Source organism: Danio rerio, chromosome 14 (assembly GCF_052040795.2).
Source record: "Danio rerio strain M-AB ecotype USA chromosome 14, GRCz13ab, whole genome shotgun sequence".
In the NCBI taxonomy this organism is placed as follows: Eukaryota; Metazoa; Chordata; class Actinopteri; order Cypriniformes; family Danionidae; genus Danio; species Danio rerio.
Window position 1 is genome coordinate 26,577,991 of NC_141034.1, and position 22,593 is coordinate 26,600,583.

General features: G+C 33.7%; 3 protein-coding genes across 7 annotated transcripts in view; all 3 read left to right on the forward strand.

Moving 5' to 3' along the window:
• Window positions 1-22,593, forward strand: part of atp7a (ATPase copper transporting alpha) — an 813,718-nt gene that overhangs the window by 58,969 nt on the left and 732,156 nt on the right. The window lies entirely within an intron of this gene.
• gdf9 (growth differentiation factor 9) lies at window positions 1,028-7,974 on the forward strand. The gene is made up of 2 exons (NM_001012383.2): window positions 1,028-1,474; window positions 6,330-7,974. The coding sequence occupies exons 1-2, from the start codon at window positions 1,120-1,122 to the stop codon at window positions 7,229-7,231; spliced, it is 1,257 nt and encodes a 418-aa protein (NP_001012383.2). The 5' UTR covers window positions 1,028-1,119; the 3' UTR covers window positions 7,232-7,974.
• On the forward strand, window positions 11,533-22,578 carry nudt22 (nudix (nucleoside diphosphate linked moiety X)-type motif 22). 4 transcript variants are annotated; one of them, NM_001006069.1, is given in 7 exon segments: window positions 11,533-11,554; window positions 11,767-11,916; window positions 13,600-14,104; window positions 17,479-17,592; window positions 20,130-20,227; window positions 20,337-20,430; window positions 22,012-22,570. In NM_001006069.1, coding segments are annotated over 6 exon segments (996 nt in total). In that variant the 5' UTR covers window positions 11,533-11,554; window positions 11,767-11,830; the 3' UTR covers window positions 22,111-22,570.

Here is a 22,593-nt window from a genome sequence, read left to right on the forward strand (position 1 = left end):
CCTGGAAGTGGCCCAAACAAAACCCATCTAAGCTAATTTAAGCTGGTTTCTTCAGTAGGGATGCCATGAACTTCCATAGTAGAAAAAGGATGAGTAAATTATTGCAGAATTTTCTTTTTGTGTTTCTCTATTGAAACTGATGCTTCAAAACATTTATAAGTGATCAAACATATATCTGTATGATTCAATAAGATCTTCTAAAGCAGAGATGCTCAAACTAGGGCCCACGGGCCAAAGTTGGCCCATGGTGACCTTTGATTTGGCCCACCATCACATCTGAGAAGAGAGGGAGAATGATGGGGATGGTTTCGAGATTGTCTTTTCAAATTTTATTCAACCCTTTGTTTCTTTTATTGTTAAACACTAACTGAATGTTAAAATTAAAAGGTGTAAATGAATCAGATTTTGTTTAAATGTACACAATGCCACAGGACAATGTAGAGACTTTGGTGAGCAAAGAGTCAAAGGCAGATTCTGCTTGACTATTCAGCATTGAACTCCACTGTGCTATAAATGTGATTGTTTACGTTTTTAAGTTATAATTTTAAAAAAGTTATTACATTAGTATGATTTAAATAATAACAAAGATTAATACTAATAAAAATAATGAAGTAATAATTAATGCAATTTAAAGTAATGTTTTATTAATTTTAAATTATTATGAAATAAATTAGGAAATTATACATGGCAACTTTAATATAAAATAGTTTGGTATGTGCACCTCCGGCCCACGGCTCTTGTTTGGTCACCCTTGTTCTAAGAGATGTGCGCTTTATATCATGTTAAGATTTAATTTAGCTTTAACTGTAAACATTAATCAGCCAGCTCTCATTTCCCTTACTGAAACGTTATCATGTCTGTCAACATAAATTCGATCTAATTTGATGCATCAACCATTAAAAACTTCAAATATATAACACCAAAACCGGATTTACACCAATAGTCGCGTCTAAACCCACTGATGCGCACTTTATGCAAACCTTCACCGGCTTTTGTACCCAAAACATCGGCCTGATTGATTGGGCACACCTGTCAGGAAAAGGCGACGGAAGTGTAGTTTGGCCGAAGACACCGAGGTTTTCTCCGGGACCGTTCTTAAATAAACCGACGTTATTTATTATGGCGACGCTGTTTTTTAAATGTAGTGCGCTTTGTTACCTACCCAGATCATTAATTGTCCTCGCAGTTCTCGGACTGTCAATTACATCAAGCTACAACTTTGAAAACGAGTCTGTTGAACCCGACGTGCCCCTTCAACATGGTAATATCCTGAGCCCTTTGTTAAAGGCTTTGTCAGAGCAGAACCCATGGGGAGAGTTTACACACCGAACCAAACCTGACTCCAGATATGTGCGCTACATGAGGAGACTGTACAAACAGTCATCCAAACCCTACAGGAGCCCCGAAGCCTCTCACCTGTACAACACCGCTCGTCTGATCACTCCTAGGGAAGAGTGTCTCAAGCAAAACAGAGGTATGCTTATTATTACGCCACAATCTAAAAGTACAATGTTTGGTTAAATAAACGAAGGGATGCATAGACACATAGAGATCAGAAACTGATATATTAGGCTGTGCTGTTTCTGAAGTACAGTAGACCTATATATCTTATGTATATTCACCTGAATAGCCTGCTATGTTCCATTTCTTAAAGTATTTAACAAAATGCATTGAATACAACAATTAATATCTCATAAGCTCTCCTAAATATCGCCGGTTTAGAGTTCAATAGGTTAATACCAAGCGATTATTAACATTTTTCTAAGCATATTTTAGGCAAAATGTTGCCAGTTGGCATTTCTGTGTGGAGTTTGCATGTTTGCCCCGTGTTGGTGTGGGTTTCCTGCGGGTGCTCCAGTTTCCCTCACAGTCCAAACACTTGCATTATAGGTGAAATTAATAAACTAAATTGCCCTTAGTGAACAGTATGTGTGTGAATGAGTGTGTATGGATGTTTCCCAGTACTGGGTTGCAACTGGAAGGGCATCCGCTGTGTAAAACATTTGCTGAATAAGTTGGCGATTCATTTTACTGTGGCAAGCCCTGATTAATAAATAGACAAAGCCTAGGGAAAATGAATGAATGAGATTTTATTGTTGACTTCATTCTTATTGGTGGATCTGCTTAAGGGGACAGCTCATCCAAAAAACCAAACAAACTCACCTCATGTCATTCCAAACCAGTAAGAATATCAGTATTTTCTGGACTGCTGGATTTATATTTATTATATAAACATTTCATAAGCATCACTGTTTAAGATTGTAGTTTAAAGTTCAGATGCAGCATTCAAACTGTAGGAGTCGAAAGGACTTAAAATGATTCAAGATCTTTACTTGACAGATTCAAATAGAATGATGTCCTTTGAAGAGTTTAGGCTTACATTTAATATTAATATTAATATCTTCAATTAAGAAGTTTTGGTTCAATTAAAGCGAATCAAGATAATGATCTTAGACCCTTGTATTCATCTTTAGAAAACTTGATGATTAAAGATAATTTGAGAAAAGGTATCATATCAGAGTTTTATGGTTTGCTGACATTGAACTCACCCGAAAATTCTTATTGTAAGTTGAATGCATGGAAGGAAGATTTACAGTCTGAAGTTTCAGAAGAAGATTGGGAAAAAGCCTGCACTAAAGTTCACACAATGTCTATAAATTCACGTCTTAAACTTATACAATATAAATGAATAATACGAACATACTGTATGTAACACCAGCAGAATTAAATAGGTATAATAAAAAAAAACATTCCAGATATTTGTACAACATATTTGGAAGCTAGAGGAACCTTGTTTAACTGTATTTGGCAGTGTACAAAGATTAAATTATTTTGGGAAGAGGTAAGAGTCATATGTGAAATTATCATTTCAAAATGAATCCTCCTTGACCCAAAGCTTTTTTTGCTAGACTTATACCCAGAGGACTCAAATAGTAGTAGAAGTGAACAAGTATTTCTAGACCTCAGCTTGGTTTATGCCAAAAGATGTGTAGCTTTGCTATGGACAAAGATGCAAAGACCAAACGCTATTTAACGGATAAGACAAATGTTGTCAAGCCTGCCATTGGAAAAAATTACTTATTTACTAAAAGCTAAACAGCATGTATTTAAAAACATATGGAGTCCTTTCATTAGTTATATCGAAGAAGTGGAATTAACAGAGGAAAAATTTGCTAAATAATTTTTGGTGAACAATGCAGTTCCAGTCTTATAGTTCTGTATAGATTCTGCAATATATTTGCTGTACCTGCTACTTAGTATGATTATAATTGTTATGTTTGAATAGATTACCATTAACAACAAAAAAAGAGCAGTTTTTAACTTTTTTTTTTTTTTAGTTTTGTTTGTTTGTTTCTTGTTAAATGTTTGTAAAATGATGTATTTCGATGTGTACAAACTGAAAACGGAACAAAAAATATTATGGAAAAAAAGTTTGTAGTTTAGGCATTTAATAATCCTACAAATTATTACAAAATACTTTATTACAAATATTTTTTTTTTTCAGAAATACACAAAATAAGTAACTCAATAAATGCATAATACCTCACAGACTTAATTTTGTATCAGTAACATTTCATAATGCTTTTTTAACAAATTAAATTCTTTATGAAAAAAGTGCAGGCATTTAAAACATGATTATAATGTGTACTTTTGATAGCAGTATAGCACACTGTACAAACAAATCTGTTATTTTAAGTTTTTGGGTTGTTAAATTAAAGAAACTTCCTTAAATTGAAATTTCTGGTTAATTTCAGTAAATTACTGTCTGTTATTTTACAGTAAATGTCTGTAGTTTAGCGGCCGTTATTGTAAGTTTTTTTTTAACGTAAAATAACAGACTTTTTTACAGTGCATGTTACTATTTGGAATAAAAATGAAGCATAATATACGGTAAAACTATGTATTATAATCACTAGGTAGAATAAATAAAATACTACACTAGTATTCCAAACACTATTACAATAAATGTTCTTTGTATAAATGCCATGTTCACACCGTTCAATATTAGACTGATTCGTAACAATCAATTTGATGTGGGGTGTTTTGGTGAGTCGTAAGTTAATTATTTTATCTTAAATAGTTTGTATTCAAGCAATTCTTTATTTGTAGCTCTTCTCAATCTCCTGACAGAAAAACAAGCAGGTTATTTCAGTCCTCTACAAATGGTTCGATCACATCCTAGACCAGGGTTGACCAAACTTTTTCGTATAAAGGTTCAAAAACCAAACTTGATTGAGGGCTGTGGGCCGAAGTTAAATATACTAAACCGTATTACATTAAATTTGCTCATTTGTTTGCTTATTATTTAAAATAGCTAGAAAAAGTTGCTTTAAAACATTAAATGATGATGCGGTATAATTTTTTAAGTTTTATAATCAACTAATTTTTGTAAAGACATAAACAATCCCTGAATCCCATTTATAACACAATGGAGCTCAATACTGAATACACTAATATATGTGCTACTGCCTTTGCCTTGATTTGCTCACCCATATCTTGTGCATTGTTCTCTGTCTAGTAACAGAATTTACATTTTAAAAGTCTGATTCATATGAACCAGCTGGGCTAATTGGGTTTTTTGTATCTCCTCAATTAAACAAAGAAATAAAAAGGGTATACATTAAATTCGAAATGACCATCTTTGTCAAAAACACTAACCAAATCCTACTCCCATCTTTTCAGATGGGATGGTGGGCCAAACCAAAGGTTACCCTGGGCCAACTTTGGCCCGTGGGCCCTAATTTGGGCATCTCTGTCCTTGACATTTCTGTAAACTGTTGTCAAACATGGCTAAACAAAAGGGAGACAATGCTTGATTTATCTGACAAAAAAGATATACTGCTTTGGTAGCCACTGTTTCCAGAGGTCAGTAGAGTACAAAAATGTCCATAAGGGACATATCAACAACCCACAGACCCACCCCACCCCCGCCCACCCTACGAACCAAACCTTATATGTACACAATTGCAATATTTTGCTACTCAGCATAAGGATTGCCTTGCAGTGGTTTAGCATAAAATAGTGATTTCATTCATTCATTTTCTTGTCGGCTTAGTCCCTTTATTAATCTGGGGTCGCCACAGCGGAATGAACCGCCAACTTATTCAGCAGGTTTTTACACAGCAGATGCCCTTCCAGCTGCAACCCATCTCTGGGAAACATCCACACACTCATTCATACACACACTCATACACTACAGACAATTTAGCCTACTGCATGTCTTTGGACTGTGGGGAAAACCGGAGCAGCCAAAGGAAACCCACACAAACGCAGGGAGACCATGCAAACTCCACAAAGAAACGGAAACTTAGCCGAGGCTCGAACCAGCAACCTTCTTGCTGTGAAGCGACAGCACTACCCACTGCGCCACTGCTCCATTCATTAAATGTGCAAATAAAATATGATGCACAGACTTATTAATGATTCCTACTTGTCTTCCTCGTGATAAAGAGTAGGCAAAATCTGATGTGTAGTGGGGGGAAAAAAGAAGAATGACTTCATCAGAAGCTGGATTCGAACCGAGTTCTTCCTCGAATGTGTCAAAACATATTGCTATGCGCTTTACGAGCTACGCCACTCACGCTGCTAAAGTCATTACAAAATGTTACACCTATACGTCGCACTATTTCTTTTTTTTATCCACTCAGTGCGATGTTAAGACCCAACTGTGTTAATCGCATTAGCTAAACTCTCCCACTCTATTTTTTTTCTTTTGTTATTAATTCCAGGGGACAAACTTGCAAATAACACAGTTTTTCTCCGGTCTACCTCTGAAAGCAGCGCCTCCAAATCACATTCTGTTAAAAGTTTCTCTTTTTGCTTGCTTTTGCCATTGCTTTTTCGTTGGGTTTTGCCAAAGTAAAGTCATTAGCATATTCATACGGGGGAGGAATGCACTTTTTCCGCTCAGAGTTTACTTTTTTTTTCAATTGCGAGCGCACGGTGTGCAAGGGTAAAGACGTGAGGCGCAGGAGGTGTTTAAAATGCAAGGCACAGCAGGGCGCATAAGCAGCGTGCAAAACGCTCGCTGTCGTTTGTAAATGAACTAAGAACACATTGGGCCCTGGGGCTATAATAAAGGTTACCAATTGTTTTTATTTTATTTCCTCCTACTTTAAGCCAAAATCTTTTTTTTTGTGTGTGAAAAAAAAGAAAAAATGAACAATGTCAGTTTTCTTAGTTTTTCTTTTTTGTTTGAAAACAAATGCGGAATGGATGGAAGATACCCTGATTGATGGCAAACCTCCTTTTGTAACTTTAATTTAGAAGCTTCTTTCAAACAAATAGATGTGTTGCAGAAAGTAACATGACTTGTTTTATTTTGTCAGAATTCTTCATGCAAGACATTTCCTACAGTCTGAATCGAGTGAGGTCACAAGAACACTTGCTAAAATCCGTCCTGCTGTACTCCTTCGACCACAACCACCTCTCTCCATTCTCATTGCTCTGTTATCTTGACATGAAGGAACAGAAATCCTCCAAGGATCAGATGTGCTCCAACCATCTGGGCATCCAGCACTCGGTCCCCCTGCTCAGCTTCCGCGTCCATCACCGCTGGGTGGAGGTGGACGTGACCTCCTTCCTTCATCCTCTCATTCAGGCCCATAAGAAGGACATCCACCTACTGATCAACCTGACCTGCGTCGAAGATATGATCTCCAGACCTGGAGGCCAGATTCATAAGAGTCCTGTTGAGTTAACTCCCAGATCTCCATCACTCCTTCTCTATCTTAACGACACCAGTGAGGTGGCGTACCAGAGAAGAAGCACACAGGGCAGGATGGTGGATCTGACATCAAACCATTGGGATGGAAAGTCCACATTATGGGAATCGACTTCTCGAAGGCGACGAGGCACCCTAAAGAGTTCAGAAACCAGCATGCCTAAACTCGTCCCCATGTATGAGTTTACGACCGATGATTGTGACCTGTATGATTTCAGAGTGAGCTTCAAAGAGCTCAAACTGGACCATTGGATCATTGAGCCTAAAAAATACAATCCGAGGTACTGCAAGGGATCTTGTCCGAGGAATGTGGGTTTTATGTACGGGTCGCCAATGCACACCATGGTTCAGAACCTCATTTATGAAAAGTTGGACTCTTCTGTGCCCAGACCTACATGCGTACCATCAGAATATAACCCTTTAAGTGTTTTAACCTTTGAGAATGACAAATCCTATGCTTATAAAGAGTATGAGGAGATGATTGCTACTAAATGCGCTTGTCGATAAAATTAATTTGGCTGGTTGAATTTTTTTTTTTTCCCTATTTTTTGTGATACTACATTGCTTTGTAAAACACTGACCTATTTTTTTTGCACTGGCCATTCTCATTATGAAGATGATTAATGACCACGTGTGTCAGATAATTTGCTGAAATGTTTATTTGACATTACCTTTTTATCTGACTCTGTAATGCTCCAAATATTTGAATGAATTTCGCAATTGAGTTGTTTTGGTGTTTTCAGGTTTTTTTTTTTTTTGTAATATAGTTGTATATGGGGGTATTTAATTGGCTTAAAGGATAATTTTCTACTTTGATGAGAAGTTCTGTTATTTTAAGTTTTTTTTCTCTTTAGGTTGGTGGTCTTGTCATGCACTTTCTATTCCTTAAACATGAATTGCAAAATTTTAATACTTCTGGTTCTGGACAGAATATGAAAAGTGTGGTTCTATTGTCTTATCAGAACACTTTTACATTGTTTTTTAAAACCTGGGAATTGCAGACGGTTGTCTCATGGGCAACCTCTCTCTTCTTGATGTCCAGAAAATAAGTTGCCCTAATTGTGGGCAACTTGATATGTGTGTATTAACTGCTTTAAAGAAAGTAATGGATGAGAATGTGTGTCACGTGCCTATTTATGTAATTTATGTCTTTGTAATTTGGTCAGACTGGCTTTGGTTTCACAAAAAAAAGTGTAGAGGAGAGAAAAAAAAATCCCATATGAAAATATAAAATAAAAACAAAAAATTCTGCAAACACACTTGATTTGTTTATGTTTTTAATAAAACATAAATGTTTGTCATTAGATGTTTGTTTTTTAGAGAAAAGCCAACATAGTCAATTTTTATACATTATTAGATTAGTACTGAATGCATTGTGATTTGTCATTTATTGTAGCTTTTAACAAAAAGTAAACTTTAATAAATATGTGACTTTTTGCTCTTAAAGTGATTTCAGATTGGGGACTTAAGAGTAGAGTATTTATTGAATATTGGAGTAATAGTGTTTAATAAGTAGTAAAAAACAAATATAACGTCTGATAAAGGGCTGTTTTACTCTTTAGAGTAAAATGATATGCATATTTCAAAATAAAAACAATTGTCCACAATATTTACTATATACATATTTGCTATATTTTTTTAACTCTGCAAATAATTTTTGCCATTTTTTAATATTTATTACAATATATATTCGTACCAATATATAATATATTCAACTTTAATATTGATCTCACAGTTGCAAAATGTATTTGGCATATATTTAAAATATATTAGCAACAAAATCATGAAAAAATAAATAAAAAAATGAATAAATGCCGGTGTATATATACTGAAATATTTGACGTAGATAGATTAACATTATAAGCGTGCAAATGACATTACTTTTGACATATCAAGAGCGTGTTCAGGCTTTATTATAATATATATTAGTCAACATTTGAAGTGGATCATCACCTTTTATCAAAGTTGTCCTAAAACTATTGAACAACACCTACTCTTGTCCTAGGACAATTTTGAAAAACATTTTTGACTCACTTCGAATGTTGACAACTGTATTTTCGATTCAATATTTAATATATATTGGACTTTTATATTGAGCCCCACAGCTGCGAAATATATTTGTCATATATTTAAAGTATATTTGCAACAAAATCACGAAAAATAGTAAATAAATAAATACCAGTATGTTTACTGAAACAATAAAAAAAACATATATACACACACACACACACACACACACACACACATATATATATATATATATATATATATATATATATATATATATATATATATATATATATATATATATATATATATATATATATATATATATATGTGTGTATGTATGCACATAGTTGAAGTCAGAATAATTAGTCCCCCTTTTATTTTTTTTTAAACAGCAAGTATGTCTGATACTATTTTTTTTTCTTTTGGAGAAAGTCTTATTTCTTTTTATTTCACCTAGAATAAAAGCAGTTTTAAATTTTTAAAGCCATTTTAAGGTCAAAATTATTAGACCCTTTGAGCTATATTTTTTTTCGATAGTCTAGTGAACAAACCATCATTATACAATATTTTGCCTAATTACCCTAATCAAATTAACCTATACATATAGGTTATATAGGTATGTGTGTATATACATACACACATACGTGTGTGTGTGTGTGTGTGTGTGTGTGTGTGTGTGTGTGTGTGTGTGTGTGTGTGTGTGTGTGTGTGTGTGTGTGTGTGTGTGTGTGTGTGTGTGTGTGTGTGTATATATGTGTGTGTGTGTGTGTGTGTGTATATATATATATATGTGTGTGTGTGTGTGTGTGTGTATATACATACATACATACATACATACATACATACATATATACATGTAGGCATATATATATATATATATATATATATATATATATATACACACATACATACACATACACACAACACTCAAGGTTTCCATATTCAAAAATAGAAAGAAAAGTATATTAAAAAAAAAAAAAAAGATTGGTTTGACGGGATTTTTTTTTTTCATATTTACTAAATAGCAGTGGTGAGATTTATACTTATCAGGAAATTCCTTCCTCTTCAGGGACTGTTTTTTACATAATGATTATAACTTTATTGTGGAAAGCATCTCTGATAAACTGCTTTACTTAATGAAAATCCATCTTACTTATAACTCCGTCTTAAAGCAAATTCTAAAAACTGCACTTGGTGGTATCAGTATCTTAGATAAAAAGTGTAATAACCTCCATATCAGAAAATGTCTTATTCAAGATAGTAGCTGTTTCGTAAAAGCAATTTTGAAATGCAAACATTAATTTTCTTCACCTTATATGATGATATTTAATCAAGAAGTCTTCTCTCCCAAATAAGATAAAAGAAATTCATTTCAAAATATTACACAGATACCATCCCTGCAATATGTTTATTAATAAATTTGAAAAAGACCACAATGTTCTTTTTGAAACACTGAGCCTGAAAGTCTTCTGCATCTATTTTCTACTTGTACATTTTCTGATGATTTTTGGAAACAGGTTTCAGGGTTGATTTTTGATTCATTTTACAAAAATAATTAACTTTGACGAATGCACAATTCTTTTATCAATTGTAAAACTGGCTATGATACACTTGATAATGCTTTGAAATTGATTATTTTTCCTGGGATGTTTCCCATACACAAGGCGGAAGTAATGTCTATTGCACCCTCTTTTTTTCTTAAAAGGTTTAAAAATATTTTATAATTCTTTAACATCAATTACAAGAAACAAGAAGGCTATAAAAAAAACATGTCTAATAATGAAGACAATAATCTGTACAATATAATAATTTAAATATGATATATCCCCTTATGTATTTATTTATACATTTAATTTTATGTATGTTCTGCTCCCTGGCTAAGCTTTGTATGACTGTTACATATGTAATCGTATAATCCTGTATGCTCGTCAGTTATTTGCTTCAATAAAAAAAAAAAGTGTGACGTAGAAAGATGCATGCAAATGACATTATATTTGACATATCAAGAGAGTGTTCAGTTGAGCAACAAAACAACACCAACTATTACTATTATATTATTATTATTATAAAAAAAATGTATACACAATTTTTGCTATATGCATCTTTGCTATTTTTTTTAAATTCTGCAAATTATTTTTGCAAGTCCTTATTTTTATTATAGTATATATTCGATTTGATATATAATGTATATTCAATTTTAATATTGAGCCCCACAAGTTGCAAAATGTATTTGGCATATATTAAAAATATATTCGCAACAAAATCTAAAAAAATAAAAAAATAAATACTGGTGTTTACTGAAATATTTGACGTATGTAAGTTAGACATTCTAAGCATACAAATGACATTGCTAAAATGTGTAATATTGTAGATGTGTAGACTTGTTATGCATTTGATTGGAAATGTTCAGCAAATACAATAAAAAAAATGTTTTAAAAAATGTAAAGAGAGCTTAAAAAAAAAAAAAAAATATATATATATATATATATATATATATATATATATATATATATATATATATATATATATATATATATATATATATATATATATATATATTCAAATAAAAATAACGTTATACCAAAAAAAAAATGCAATTGACATTGCTTTTGACATATCAAGAGTGTGTTTGGTTGAGCAGCAACAACAACAAACCTATTTATGTTCATTTAATTACATAAAACATACAGTGTACCCTGTGATTTATATAGATTTCCAACTGAACGTTACGCTGTTGCCTGAATTTCATCAATCACAAGAGACGCGCGGGCTTTTATTTTGAATCCTCAATTTTCCGGAAGTTCTTTTATCAACATTTAGGTAAGGAAGTAAGTTTTGGTCCCTGTCTGTCAACAACAGTATATAATTGCATTTTAAACTGCGTTTCGTTTGAGAAATCCTTAGGTATTAAACTAGATCTTTTTGTAAACGTTGTCCGCTATTTTTGTGACGCTAATTCATCTTTTAAAACAGACATTAATAAGATAATTATAACTAACCTAAATAAACTTTGTCTCAAAACATTCGTTCAGTCTAGATGTACAGAAATCTATCAGAAACCATGTCTAGGTGAGCAGCTCACTAACAGGGGTTGTCATGGATCCAGAGGTGTCCCTCATGCTTCACTGTGATCCATCACAGGCTCTTGAAGAACATCAGATGCACGTAGAAGTTTCAGACAGGTAAAGTGACTTACAATCCTAAACGCATCTGTAAAATATTCTGTTTATATATATATATATATATATATATATATATATATATATATATATATATATATATATATATATATATATATATGTGATATATGAGTGATTTTATATAAGATAGCATATTAAATTGAAGTATCTAATTTTATGCTTTCATTTCCATGACTGTACACATGTACCTAATGTACTTTTTTAAACAATAAGTGATCATGATTGTTGTGCTGATATTTAGTAATCAAAATGTAAAAAGGATTAGCACTCCTATGAAATAACATGTTCTTTTTAACATTGAAAATAATTTTCCAACTCTTTTGAAAATAACTACTTTCTAATAACAAATGTATTTAGTCTTTGCCAAGATGATTTTACATAATATGTTACTAATAAAGGTACTAGTATTCAGCTTAAAGTGCGTTATAAAGGCTTAACCTCAGATTGAGGTAAAGCTGGTTTTATATTAGCACATTTGTTCAGTGACAACTTGTGACATGCTCTCTATATTGTTTACTATGGTACTCTGAATATTCGGTCTGAAATCACATGCAAGTATGACTTGAAAACAAAATTAGCACTGTTTAATTGACTGAACAATGTTGTACTTTGATTGGCTGCTTTTATGATTTCACTCTTTAGAATGTGCAAAAGATATTTTTGTTCAGTTATTTTATTTAGGAGAAAGTTTGAATGTACAAATATAAAGCCAACCTTACCTCAGTTATCCACAGTAGGTTATTTGGTTAACAGTACCTCAAATTCTGTGAAAATTTACTTGCCCTTTCTGATTCTTAAATTATTATTAAAAAGTTTTTATATGTATGCCTGAGGTTTTGATTAAACATTTTCAAATTTTTTTGTAGGCCTATTGCACTTCACAATAAAGGTCTGGCTGTTATTTTGATGTTAGTTCTCATTTAATGTTTAATAACTCATTAAAATCAAAAGTGTGAACTGTTTAATTTAACAGAGCGAATTACTTGTAACATTCAGTTGAATTTCTTTAAAACTAACTATAACATAATAGCTTCTGTAACAAATGCATCTGTTTCTTCTATTGATGTTAATGCATTAACTTGCATCTATTAATGAGATCTTGTTGACCTAAAGTGTTTCCTATTGTACTTTATAATCCGTAAATCATTGTATTAATATTTTTTTTTACTCTGAACATTCATACATACAATAGATCAATAGGAAATGTAGAGTTCTTTTAATTATACCAGTTGTTGTAACCCTTTTATGCAGCTTACAATATGTCAATATCCTGATAAAAGCTTTTAAAAATGCACTTGGGTCATACTAAAAATAGCATTATACTTTATTATGAAATTATTCCTACTGACAAATAATTTAAGCCTTGTGGTTCGAGTGGAATAACAATTTAAAATGACAATAAATCAGTATTGTGGGGCTCCAGATGTCATCCGATGATTCTTGTTATAAAATGGCCTGAAAAGATTTTTTTGGTGTGTAAACTATTGTTGCCCTAAATTACATTTAATTGGGTGTCTTCTGTAAATCCTGGTAGAATTTTTTTTTTAGTAATTTACAAAAATAAAACAATAAAGTTGTATATTTATAAAGCATCTTTTAATTTGTGACTGAAGTCAATTATGATGCTTTACAAATCAAATGTATTTTTTAAATTTTTCACGCTAGATTCAATCGTCAGCGTTTTCCTGAAATCGAGCAGCACATTGAAGCTATCTGGACTGACCGAGTGACCAAAGAACCATGGCTTTTCAATGGTGCCAAATTCAGACTGCATTCAGCGCTGCTCACACTGACAGAAAATGGACCAATGGCAGAACATGCCCTCCAAAACACAACGCACTTACGGCACGATGAAGGAGAGCACTCTGAAAGCGCTCTCAAGTCCCCGGAGGGATTAGCAAAAAGCAAGCAACCATGTGTGGTGAAGTTACAGTTGGGCCTGACCTGTTATAAAGACTATCTGGGAACAAACTGGTCACGAGAGGCAGAGAAGCTGCAGAGTCATGGACGGAACGAGTGTTTGGACCCTCAGGCATTTCTGTCGCAGCCTCTGGGGGTCGGGGCTGTTTTGGCCACTGTGGATGGAGACGTCGTCCTGCTGAGGAGAAGTCAGAAAGTGGCTGAAGCTGCAGGCCTGTTAGACATTCCTGGAGGACATCCAGAGCCGAAGGTCAGATTTGTGTTGTAAATATATGGTTTATTTGTACATGCATTACTGAATCAAATAGATACTTTATTATCACTAGGCATGGGCCAGTTTCTGACGGTATGATAACCTTGGGATAAAAATATTTTGCTTGGACGAATTTGTGATTACTGCTCTGAAATGCATTCTTTTAAAATGTCTGGGTAAAAAACTAAAACTTTTTTCCTCTTTAAGCACAATATATTTTATTTTGAGAAACATTTAAAAAAAAAAAAAAAAAGATTGGTTTGACGGGATTTTTTTTTTTTTCATTTTTTTTTTCATATTTACTTTTTAACATTTATTTTGGAGCAGTAAATATGTCAGGATAAATAATGAAAATGATTCATTGACTTCTGCTGTCTTCATGAGTTTCAAAAACACATTTCTTTACAATTTAAATCGGCATTGTTGGATATATTTTCTGCTATAGAGACTGTTGTTCTAAATTACAACAAAAATGTAAATAAAAATCTTACACATACTTTAGGAACAGTATAGTAGTAAATTTTTGGTGGTTTTAAAACCATGACTTTTTCAAACTGCGGTATACCTTGAAAATGGTTATCGTCCCATGCTTACAAGCAATCCTTCGTTTAGTTGCAATTACTCTTAAACAAGTTTTTTTACAATATAATCTTATTATAATTTACAACCCCAAATTAGAAGAAGTTGGGAAATAAGGAAACTTGATTTCATTTGTAAATATACATCCTTTCCTATCATTCAGACCAGCGGCACATTCCAAAAAAGTTGAGACAGGAGCTATTTAGGGCTACTAATAAGTGTAAATTGGTTAAGTTATGTGATTTGAAACTAGAGGGATCTGGCTGCATACCTGGTGCAGTGCAATCTGAGCTGCATCCAATACTTTTTAATGCGCTCCGCTAACCCCACCCCTAACCTTACCTGTCACTGTGATGTCACTCACTCCATTGAGTGCATTGTGTCTGACATTGCGTTGCTGAGTGATGCAATCTCAGCTTGCATCATAATGGCTGCATCCAGATACTTTTGTTTGAAACAGTTTATGTTAACAGGTGATAATTGTAATTAGGAACAGATGTAACAGGTGTAATTATGATTTGGTGCAAAAACAGCCCCTGGAAAAGTTTAGTCCTTTAGGAGCAAAAATGGGCAGAGGATTGTCAGTTTGCCAATGAGAAAATTATTGAACTTATTAAAAACATTGTTCCTCAAAGAAGGATAGGAGGACATTTGCATATTTTACCTTCAACTGTGCATAACAAAGTTAAAAGATTCAAGGAATCTGGAAGATTCTTGTGGGTAATGGACAAGGGTGCAAGCCTAAGCTGAACAACCATGATCTCCAGTTGCTCAGGCGGCACTGCATCAAGAATCGCCATTCATCTATCAGTGATATCACCACATGGGCGCAGGACTACTTTGGCAGACATCTGTCAAGGACCACAATACGTAGTTACACCACAAATGCCAGTAAAACTGTACTGTGTCAAAAGGAAGCCCTATCTTAACAGTGTCCCGAAGCACAGTTGACTTTTTTGGGAATCAGGGATTGACCATCACACACAGTGGAAACATTTACTGTGGTCAGATGAATCAGTATTTGAAGTATTTTTTGGGAGAAATGTACTCTGTGTGCTCCAGACCAAAGAAGAAAAGGATCATCCAGACCGTTAACAGCACCATGTCTAAAAGCCAGGGTCTGTCATGGTATGGTGTTGTGTCAGTGCCCTTGGCAAAGATAACTTGCACTTCTCTGAGTGCACCATTAATGATGAGAAGTACATAGAGATTTTGGAGCACAATATGCTGCCTTCTTTTCCAGGGATGCCCTTGCATATTTCAACAAGACAATGCAAAGCCACATTCTGCACACATTACAAAGTCCTGGCTGAGAAAGAAGAGAATACAGTTACTTGACTGGCCTGCCTACCGTCCCGACCTGTCTCCAATAGAAAGTGTGTGGCACATTTTGAAGCGCAAAATGCGACAATGAAGACCCTTTACTGTTGCCGACCTTAAGACCTGAAACTCTTCATCACTTGGCGTCTTCAGTCCCTAAACAAGTGTTGTGAAAAGGAATGGCGACATTACAAAGTGGTAAATGCTTTGCTGTTTCAATTTTGCAAGAACCAAAATTGGAATATGTGTTCATAAAAAAGATCATGAGGAACACATTAAATGTGCTGTTGCATTGTCTGCAATGAAATCAAATGAATGTAAATTTAGAAATCACGACTTTCTTTTTTATTTACGTTTTCCATATTGTCCCAACCTTTTCTGATTTCAGATTCTAGCAATTTTAAAGGATTATTGGTATTCATTTAATAATAATCACAGCAAGATTTAAACAAAAGCAATGTTGGTTCATATTGTTATCGAAGTTTAGTTGTTTTAGCTGTTTTTTGGATTTATGATTATGGAATTTCTAATTTTGAGGTTGGTAAAAAGTTTTTTTTTTTTAAAACTAACTTTTATTTTAGCAGACATTTATTCAATTGATAAAGTGAATGGCAGTTCAAATAATTGTTTGTTTCTATACACAGTGTTGCCAGATTGGGCGGTTTTGAATTTGTTTGTTGGTTCTAAAAAATTACATAGGTGGGTACTAAAAATTCGGGCGGTTTTGCAACGATGTGCCCCCAGACCCGAAAAAAAAGCAAAACATATATAATTAAAAATGTATATTTTTATTTATTAACTATGTTTAAATTACTCCAATTGTAGTGCTTTCTACAAACTAATGTTAATCAAAAACATTTTTAGCATTTATAACAATATGACACTATTAATAAAAGGGATGCAGCAATAATTTTAGATGTAAGAATTAATTCAGCCTTGGCATTATTATTCATTCATTTTCTTTTCGGCTTAGTCCCTTTATTAATCTGGGGTCACCACAGTGGAATGAACCGCCAACTTATCCAGCAAATGTTTTACACAGCGGATGCCCTTCCAGCTGCAACCCATCTCTGGGAAACATCCATACACACTCATACACTGCAGACAATTTAGCCTACCAAATTCACCTGTACCACATGTCTTTGGACTGCACCTGGAGGAAACCCACACGGACACAAGGAGAACATGCAAACTCCACACAGAGACGCCAACTGACCCAGCCGAGGCTCGAACCGTCGACCTTCTTGCTGTGAGGCGACAGCACTACCTTTCCAACTGAAATAATTTGTATCAAATTACAATAATATAATTCAGCCTTCCATCACAATAATAACACATGAAAATACCTATTTGATATCTATAAATACTATTTAATTGTTTTGATCTGCTCTGTTATTGATCTTATCCAGTGTGTAAACCTCTTTGTGTGTATATATATTAATGTGCATTTCTATTTCTGCCTGTGCCTGTAGATGGTGTGCCCGGGGGTCAGTGAGGAGGATATTTGTGTTGAGCTTCTGCAGGGTAAAGAGAGAGCCGTTGTCTCTGAGATCTTCTCCTCGGTGTGTGCAGAGATCAGTGATGAGGTTTGTATCTATGAACATCACATTTTATACAAACCTCTTTATAACACATTTGAATATTTTCTGGATTGATATGAGGGTTGCAGAGTCTGCAGTTTTCCTGTGGAACAGGGCTACGTTTAGCCACTTGCCAGTTTTTTTTTTATTATTTTGTTAAAGATTTGACAAATTGCTCCATTATATTTATATGGGTGCACTGAATTGTTTTACTTTCTGCATTCTTGTGACCCACAACGTTGGCAAACCTAATAAAAAATAATGGCTATGATATTGGCAACACTATCACTATCATTACTAATTTACATAGTTTAATATGCATATACATTAGATTATTAATGTCTTGTTTATATGTTAATGCTAATGCTTTTTTAATATTCGCATACATTTTTGCAAGTAAGAAAATTAAAAAAAAAATTAATCAAATAAGAAAAAAAAATGTCTGCCAGTGATAAAAACTCTGCTAGACTGATTAAATGCTAAACACTTTTGTGTCCGCAACAGATTTAGGAGAACTCTCCAGGATTGTTGCTAAAAAACAACTCAATGATTATTATTATTTCCTTTATTTAACCAGATCACATTGAGACTGTCTCTCCTTCCAGTGAGACCTGTTCAAGATGGTTGGCAGCACATAAAGTTTCACATAAAAATCACAAAAACAATACCACAAAATGATCAGATCATAAAAAACAATTACAAGTATCCTTTAAGAGGTTGTACAGAAGGTGTTTAAAAGTAATCAAGAGTCGGAAGTGTGTCAAGATTGAGCCTATTTTGCAGATCATTCCAAGTCCTAGGAGCATAATAGCCTTGGGACTGTAAGACGAATACATGAACCAGATCTAGTGTGTTGGTTATTAATGTGAAATGTTAACAGATTAGAAAGATAGGTTGGTAATTTACCTAAGAGAGCCTTTAAAATAAATAAGTACAGATGTAATTTTCTCATTTGATATAAAGATAATTCAGTTCAACTCGGCTTTATTTGTATAGCGCTTTTACAATGTAGATTGTGTCAAAGCAGCTTCACATAAATGGTCATAGTAACTGGATCAGGGTAGTTCAGTTTTTAAGTGTTTAAGTTCAGTTTCGTTTAGCTTAGTTCAGTGTGGTTTAAAGTCATTACTGAGAGTCCAAGCAAATCCATTGATGTGAAGCTCAACAGATCCTGAACCATGCAAGCCAGTGGCGATAACCAGTCTAAGGAATCATACAAATACAATAATGCGTCCGTGAGTCTGCACCTGTGTCAAAGCCTATTGCTGCATGATAAACAGAATCAAGTTTTCTTAGTAGAGTAGTGGCTGCGTGCATAAAGAGATGCTCACCATAATCAATTATAGACAGAAATGTACTCTCTAGTTTCTTACAGGCCTTATAAGGAAAACATTTTTTTGACTGGTACAAGAAACCTAATTTTGGCCTAAGCTTTTTCAGTAACTTGTCAATGTGTATATCAAAGGCTAATCTCTCATCAATCCAAATATCTAGATTATTGTAGAAGCTAACTCTTTCTATTTGAACACCATTCAGAGTTGTAATTATCCGGTCTGTTACCTTAGTGCGGCCACGGCTAAAAAAAGTATCATATATTTAGTCTTTTTTGAATTTAAAACCAATTTTAAGTCCTGCAACGTACACTGTAATGCTTGCAAAGCATTCTGTGCATACTGTACAGCTTGGTTTAAGGAGTGTGCCGCTGTATATATTATTGTGTCATCGGCATACAGGTGTATTGTAGCTGATTCTATTCCATGACCTAAATCCTTAATATAAATAGAAAATAACAACGGAGCTAAAACAGATCCTTGGGGAACCCCAGTGTTGACATTAAGAAAGGGCAAATTATAATTTTCATCTGTCACACATTGATTGCGTTCTGAAAAATCCTTTTCAAACCAGTTTAGAGCAGGTTGACTAAAACCTAAAAGCCTAAGTCTCTAACATTAGTTTGTGATCTACAGACTCAAATCGCTATGTATTATACAGCAGAACTTATTATACTACATTACAGATTAATTAATATCTTAAATGCTTATTTTAGCTCTTAAAAATACCTTTAATTTGTAATTAATTTCACAAATTTAACTTCTGCCGGAGTTGTTCAGCATTTGCCCCCATCTATTAGCTATTTTTAAGTGGATGATCACACAGAAGTCACATGAGATACATCATGTCAGTCTTGAGGCAAAATGATTCATGAAAACAGAATCTACTAGTATAACGTGATTGTAAAAACTGACGGATGCATTTTACTCATGGGCTTCCCAGAGATGGGTTGCGGCTGGAAGGGCACCCGCTGTCTAAAAACTTGCTGGATAAGTTGGCGGTTCATTCCGCTGTGGCAACCCTGGATTAATTAAGGGACTAAGCCGACAAGAAAATGAATGGATGAATGAATTTTACTCATTGGAGTGGCATATATTCACTTTTTGGTATTTTTGGTTGCAAATCTAGCAACCTTTACCGATGCCACAATTTTGGTCTCATTATGTCCTATTGTTAACTTTTTGTTGTTGTTGTTCTGACACTCATTTCAGGTGAACGTTCCTGTGTCTTCTCTCAGTAAACCGCTGTTTATGGGAATTGCCCTGAACCACACCAGTGCAGGTCGACCCAGTGCTGAGTTTTATGTTCGGTAAACCTCATTATATGTTTGAAATTTGAATGTCAATATAATGAGCTGTGAGCTTTCAGAAATACACAACTGTGTGTGTGTGTGTGTGTGTGTGTTTTACTTTGTGAAGGTGCACTTTGACGACGGAGGAAGTGAGAGATTTCTATAGACGTGGAGGTCCAGAAGCAAATGAGTCCACTGATATTCTGTTTCTCAGTCGAGCGGTAAGCATATATTTATAAATACTATGGTGGCCCAGAAAACATACATATAATTAAACCAGCAAATTGGAAAATATCTACATGTATTTATCAACACATGCAAATACAGAAACACACTGCAAATAGAGCAGACCACAACAGAAATGTACTGGGGATCTAAAATAAGTGATAAACCCGGCTGCTTCCTATTATAAGACAGCAATGTTTTCAGAGATGGGAGAGGTCATGTTTTTTGTTTATTTTAATGTCCTGGTAGTACTAGTTCCTAACTGGTATGTTTTTAAACTTAACAATCTGACTAATTGCAAAACAAACGTTAAATGAAACATTTAAAGGCCATGTTAGGAAGAGTTACTCTGAGAACTGAAAATATACAAAGGATGTTCAAATAAACAAACAAAAAACTCCCCTCTCAAATTTTCGACAACAGGAAGAAGCTGGTTCCATCACCTTTTTTTGGGTCCTCTGACACATTTCTGTTTGCACTATTTGCAGCGTTGAAGCTCTCCGGGCCACCGTAAAATACAGACAAATCACCACAGCAAGACATAATGTGTTTTATGAAGTAGCTATGAAATAAAACTGGACAAATCTAATGCATGGAGTATTGCAGTTTTTATTATAAATGAAGTTTATCTTTGCAAATCGTTATTATTTCTCAAACTTTGAATAGGAACTCAATAAAATTAAAAAACATACACAGTGTTTAGAAGAAATGAGTACACCCCATTTTGATAATCAATTTCTCAGTGAATGCAGGTCGTATATTTTGGTGCTTTTGAACAATCAATTTATAAATTTATCAATTTATTAAGAATTAATATTTATTCAAATATATTTTTTTCACAGAACATCTTTAGAAGAAGATAACATTTAAATTCACGCAGTATATTACAGCAGCAACAACAAAATTACAAACTACAACATTTCAGCTTTTAATTTCAAGTTTAATATAATTTTGTTTCTTCTGATTTTTTTTCTCTTTAAATTATATTTTATAATATTTCATAATATAATCTAATATAAATTTGGGTGTACACATTTTTGTAAATGTTATTCTAAGTTTCCAGATCGGGCTTCAGTGCTGACTAATCTAATGCGCAGTATATGCACAAATATAATATTGTAAAGCACCTATTTAAAATATGAATTTAAAAGGTAGATTTGTGAGAGGTGTACTCTTATATGCTGAGCATGTAAACAAACTCCATGTATAAGGTAACTGTGATTCATATACAGAAGTTGTTGCATTAATAAAATTGGATAAAAATATTACTTAAAAATAATGATACACTTATTTAATGATGCAGACTGCATCATTAAGGGAAGTCTCAAATATGAATACAAGCAATATAAAGCATTGTCTTCACAACTATTTGTTTATAATCAAATCTGACAAATCATGTTCATGTTGCACTTCTATCACTTGCATCACAATATAGAACTTTTTTTTTGCTGTTTGTTTCATATGCTTTATTTATTTATTTATTTTTACAAAATGTATCATGAGCTACAAATGTTAACTCATTTAAATGACCAAAAAACAATCTTCAAACATGAGACGATTTTTGTTTTTTTCTACAGAAAATGCTCCAGTTAAACGAGCGCTCCCCCTTGTGGTCAGAGATGTGTCCTTCTGCAAAGGGGGCAGTTCTGCTCTATCAGAGGGTGATGCCTGAATAATTCACTTCATACACACGAGTGTTATTTTATGATTTGCCAACATTTTGTGTTGTCTATCATATAGTGCTGTTATGTAATACATGATATATTCTATCTCAGCCCTGTTCCTGAAAGCACATCAACACACTCTTGAATGTTTTCTAATTAAACAATTAATTTAACTCACCATCAGCTTAGTAGACTTGCACTGAATGGTCCGAAACGGCAGATATTCAAACTGTGCTGGTGCCTCAATGAGCAGGGTTAGGAAACACAACTGGTATATATGTATAAATCTATTCAAAATAACTGTAATGTTTTATTTTGTATACTGGTGGGCAAGAGGTCACATTTTCATATTTATACACAAACATTCAAAGTATGTAAAGTATATTTGCAGACTTTTGTTCTATGAAATGTATTCTTTACAGTGAATTTGAACAAACCTTTCATACTGAATAAAATAAAAAGTGTTTTAAATATATAAAAGACCACGACCTTTAA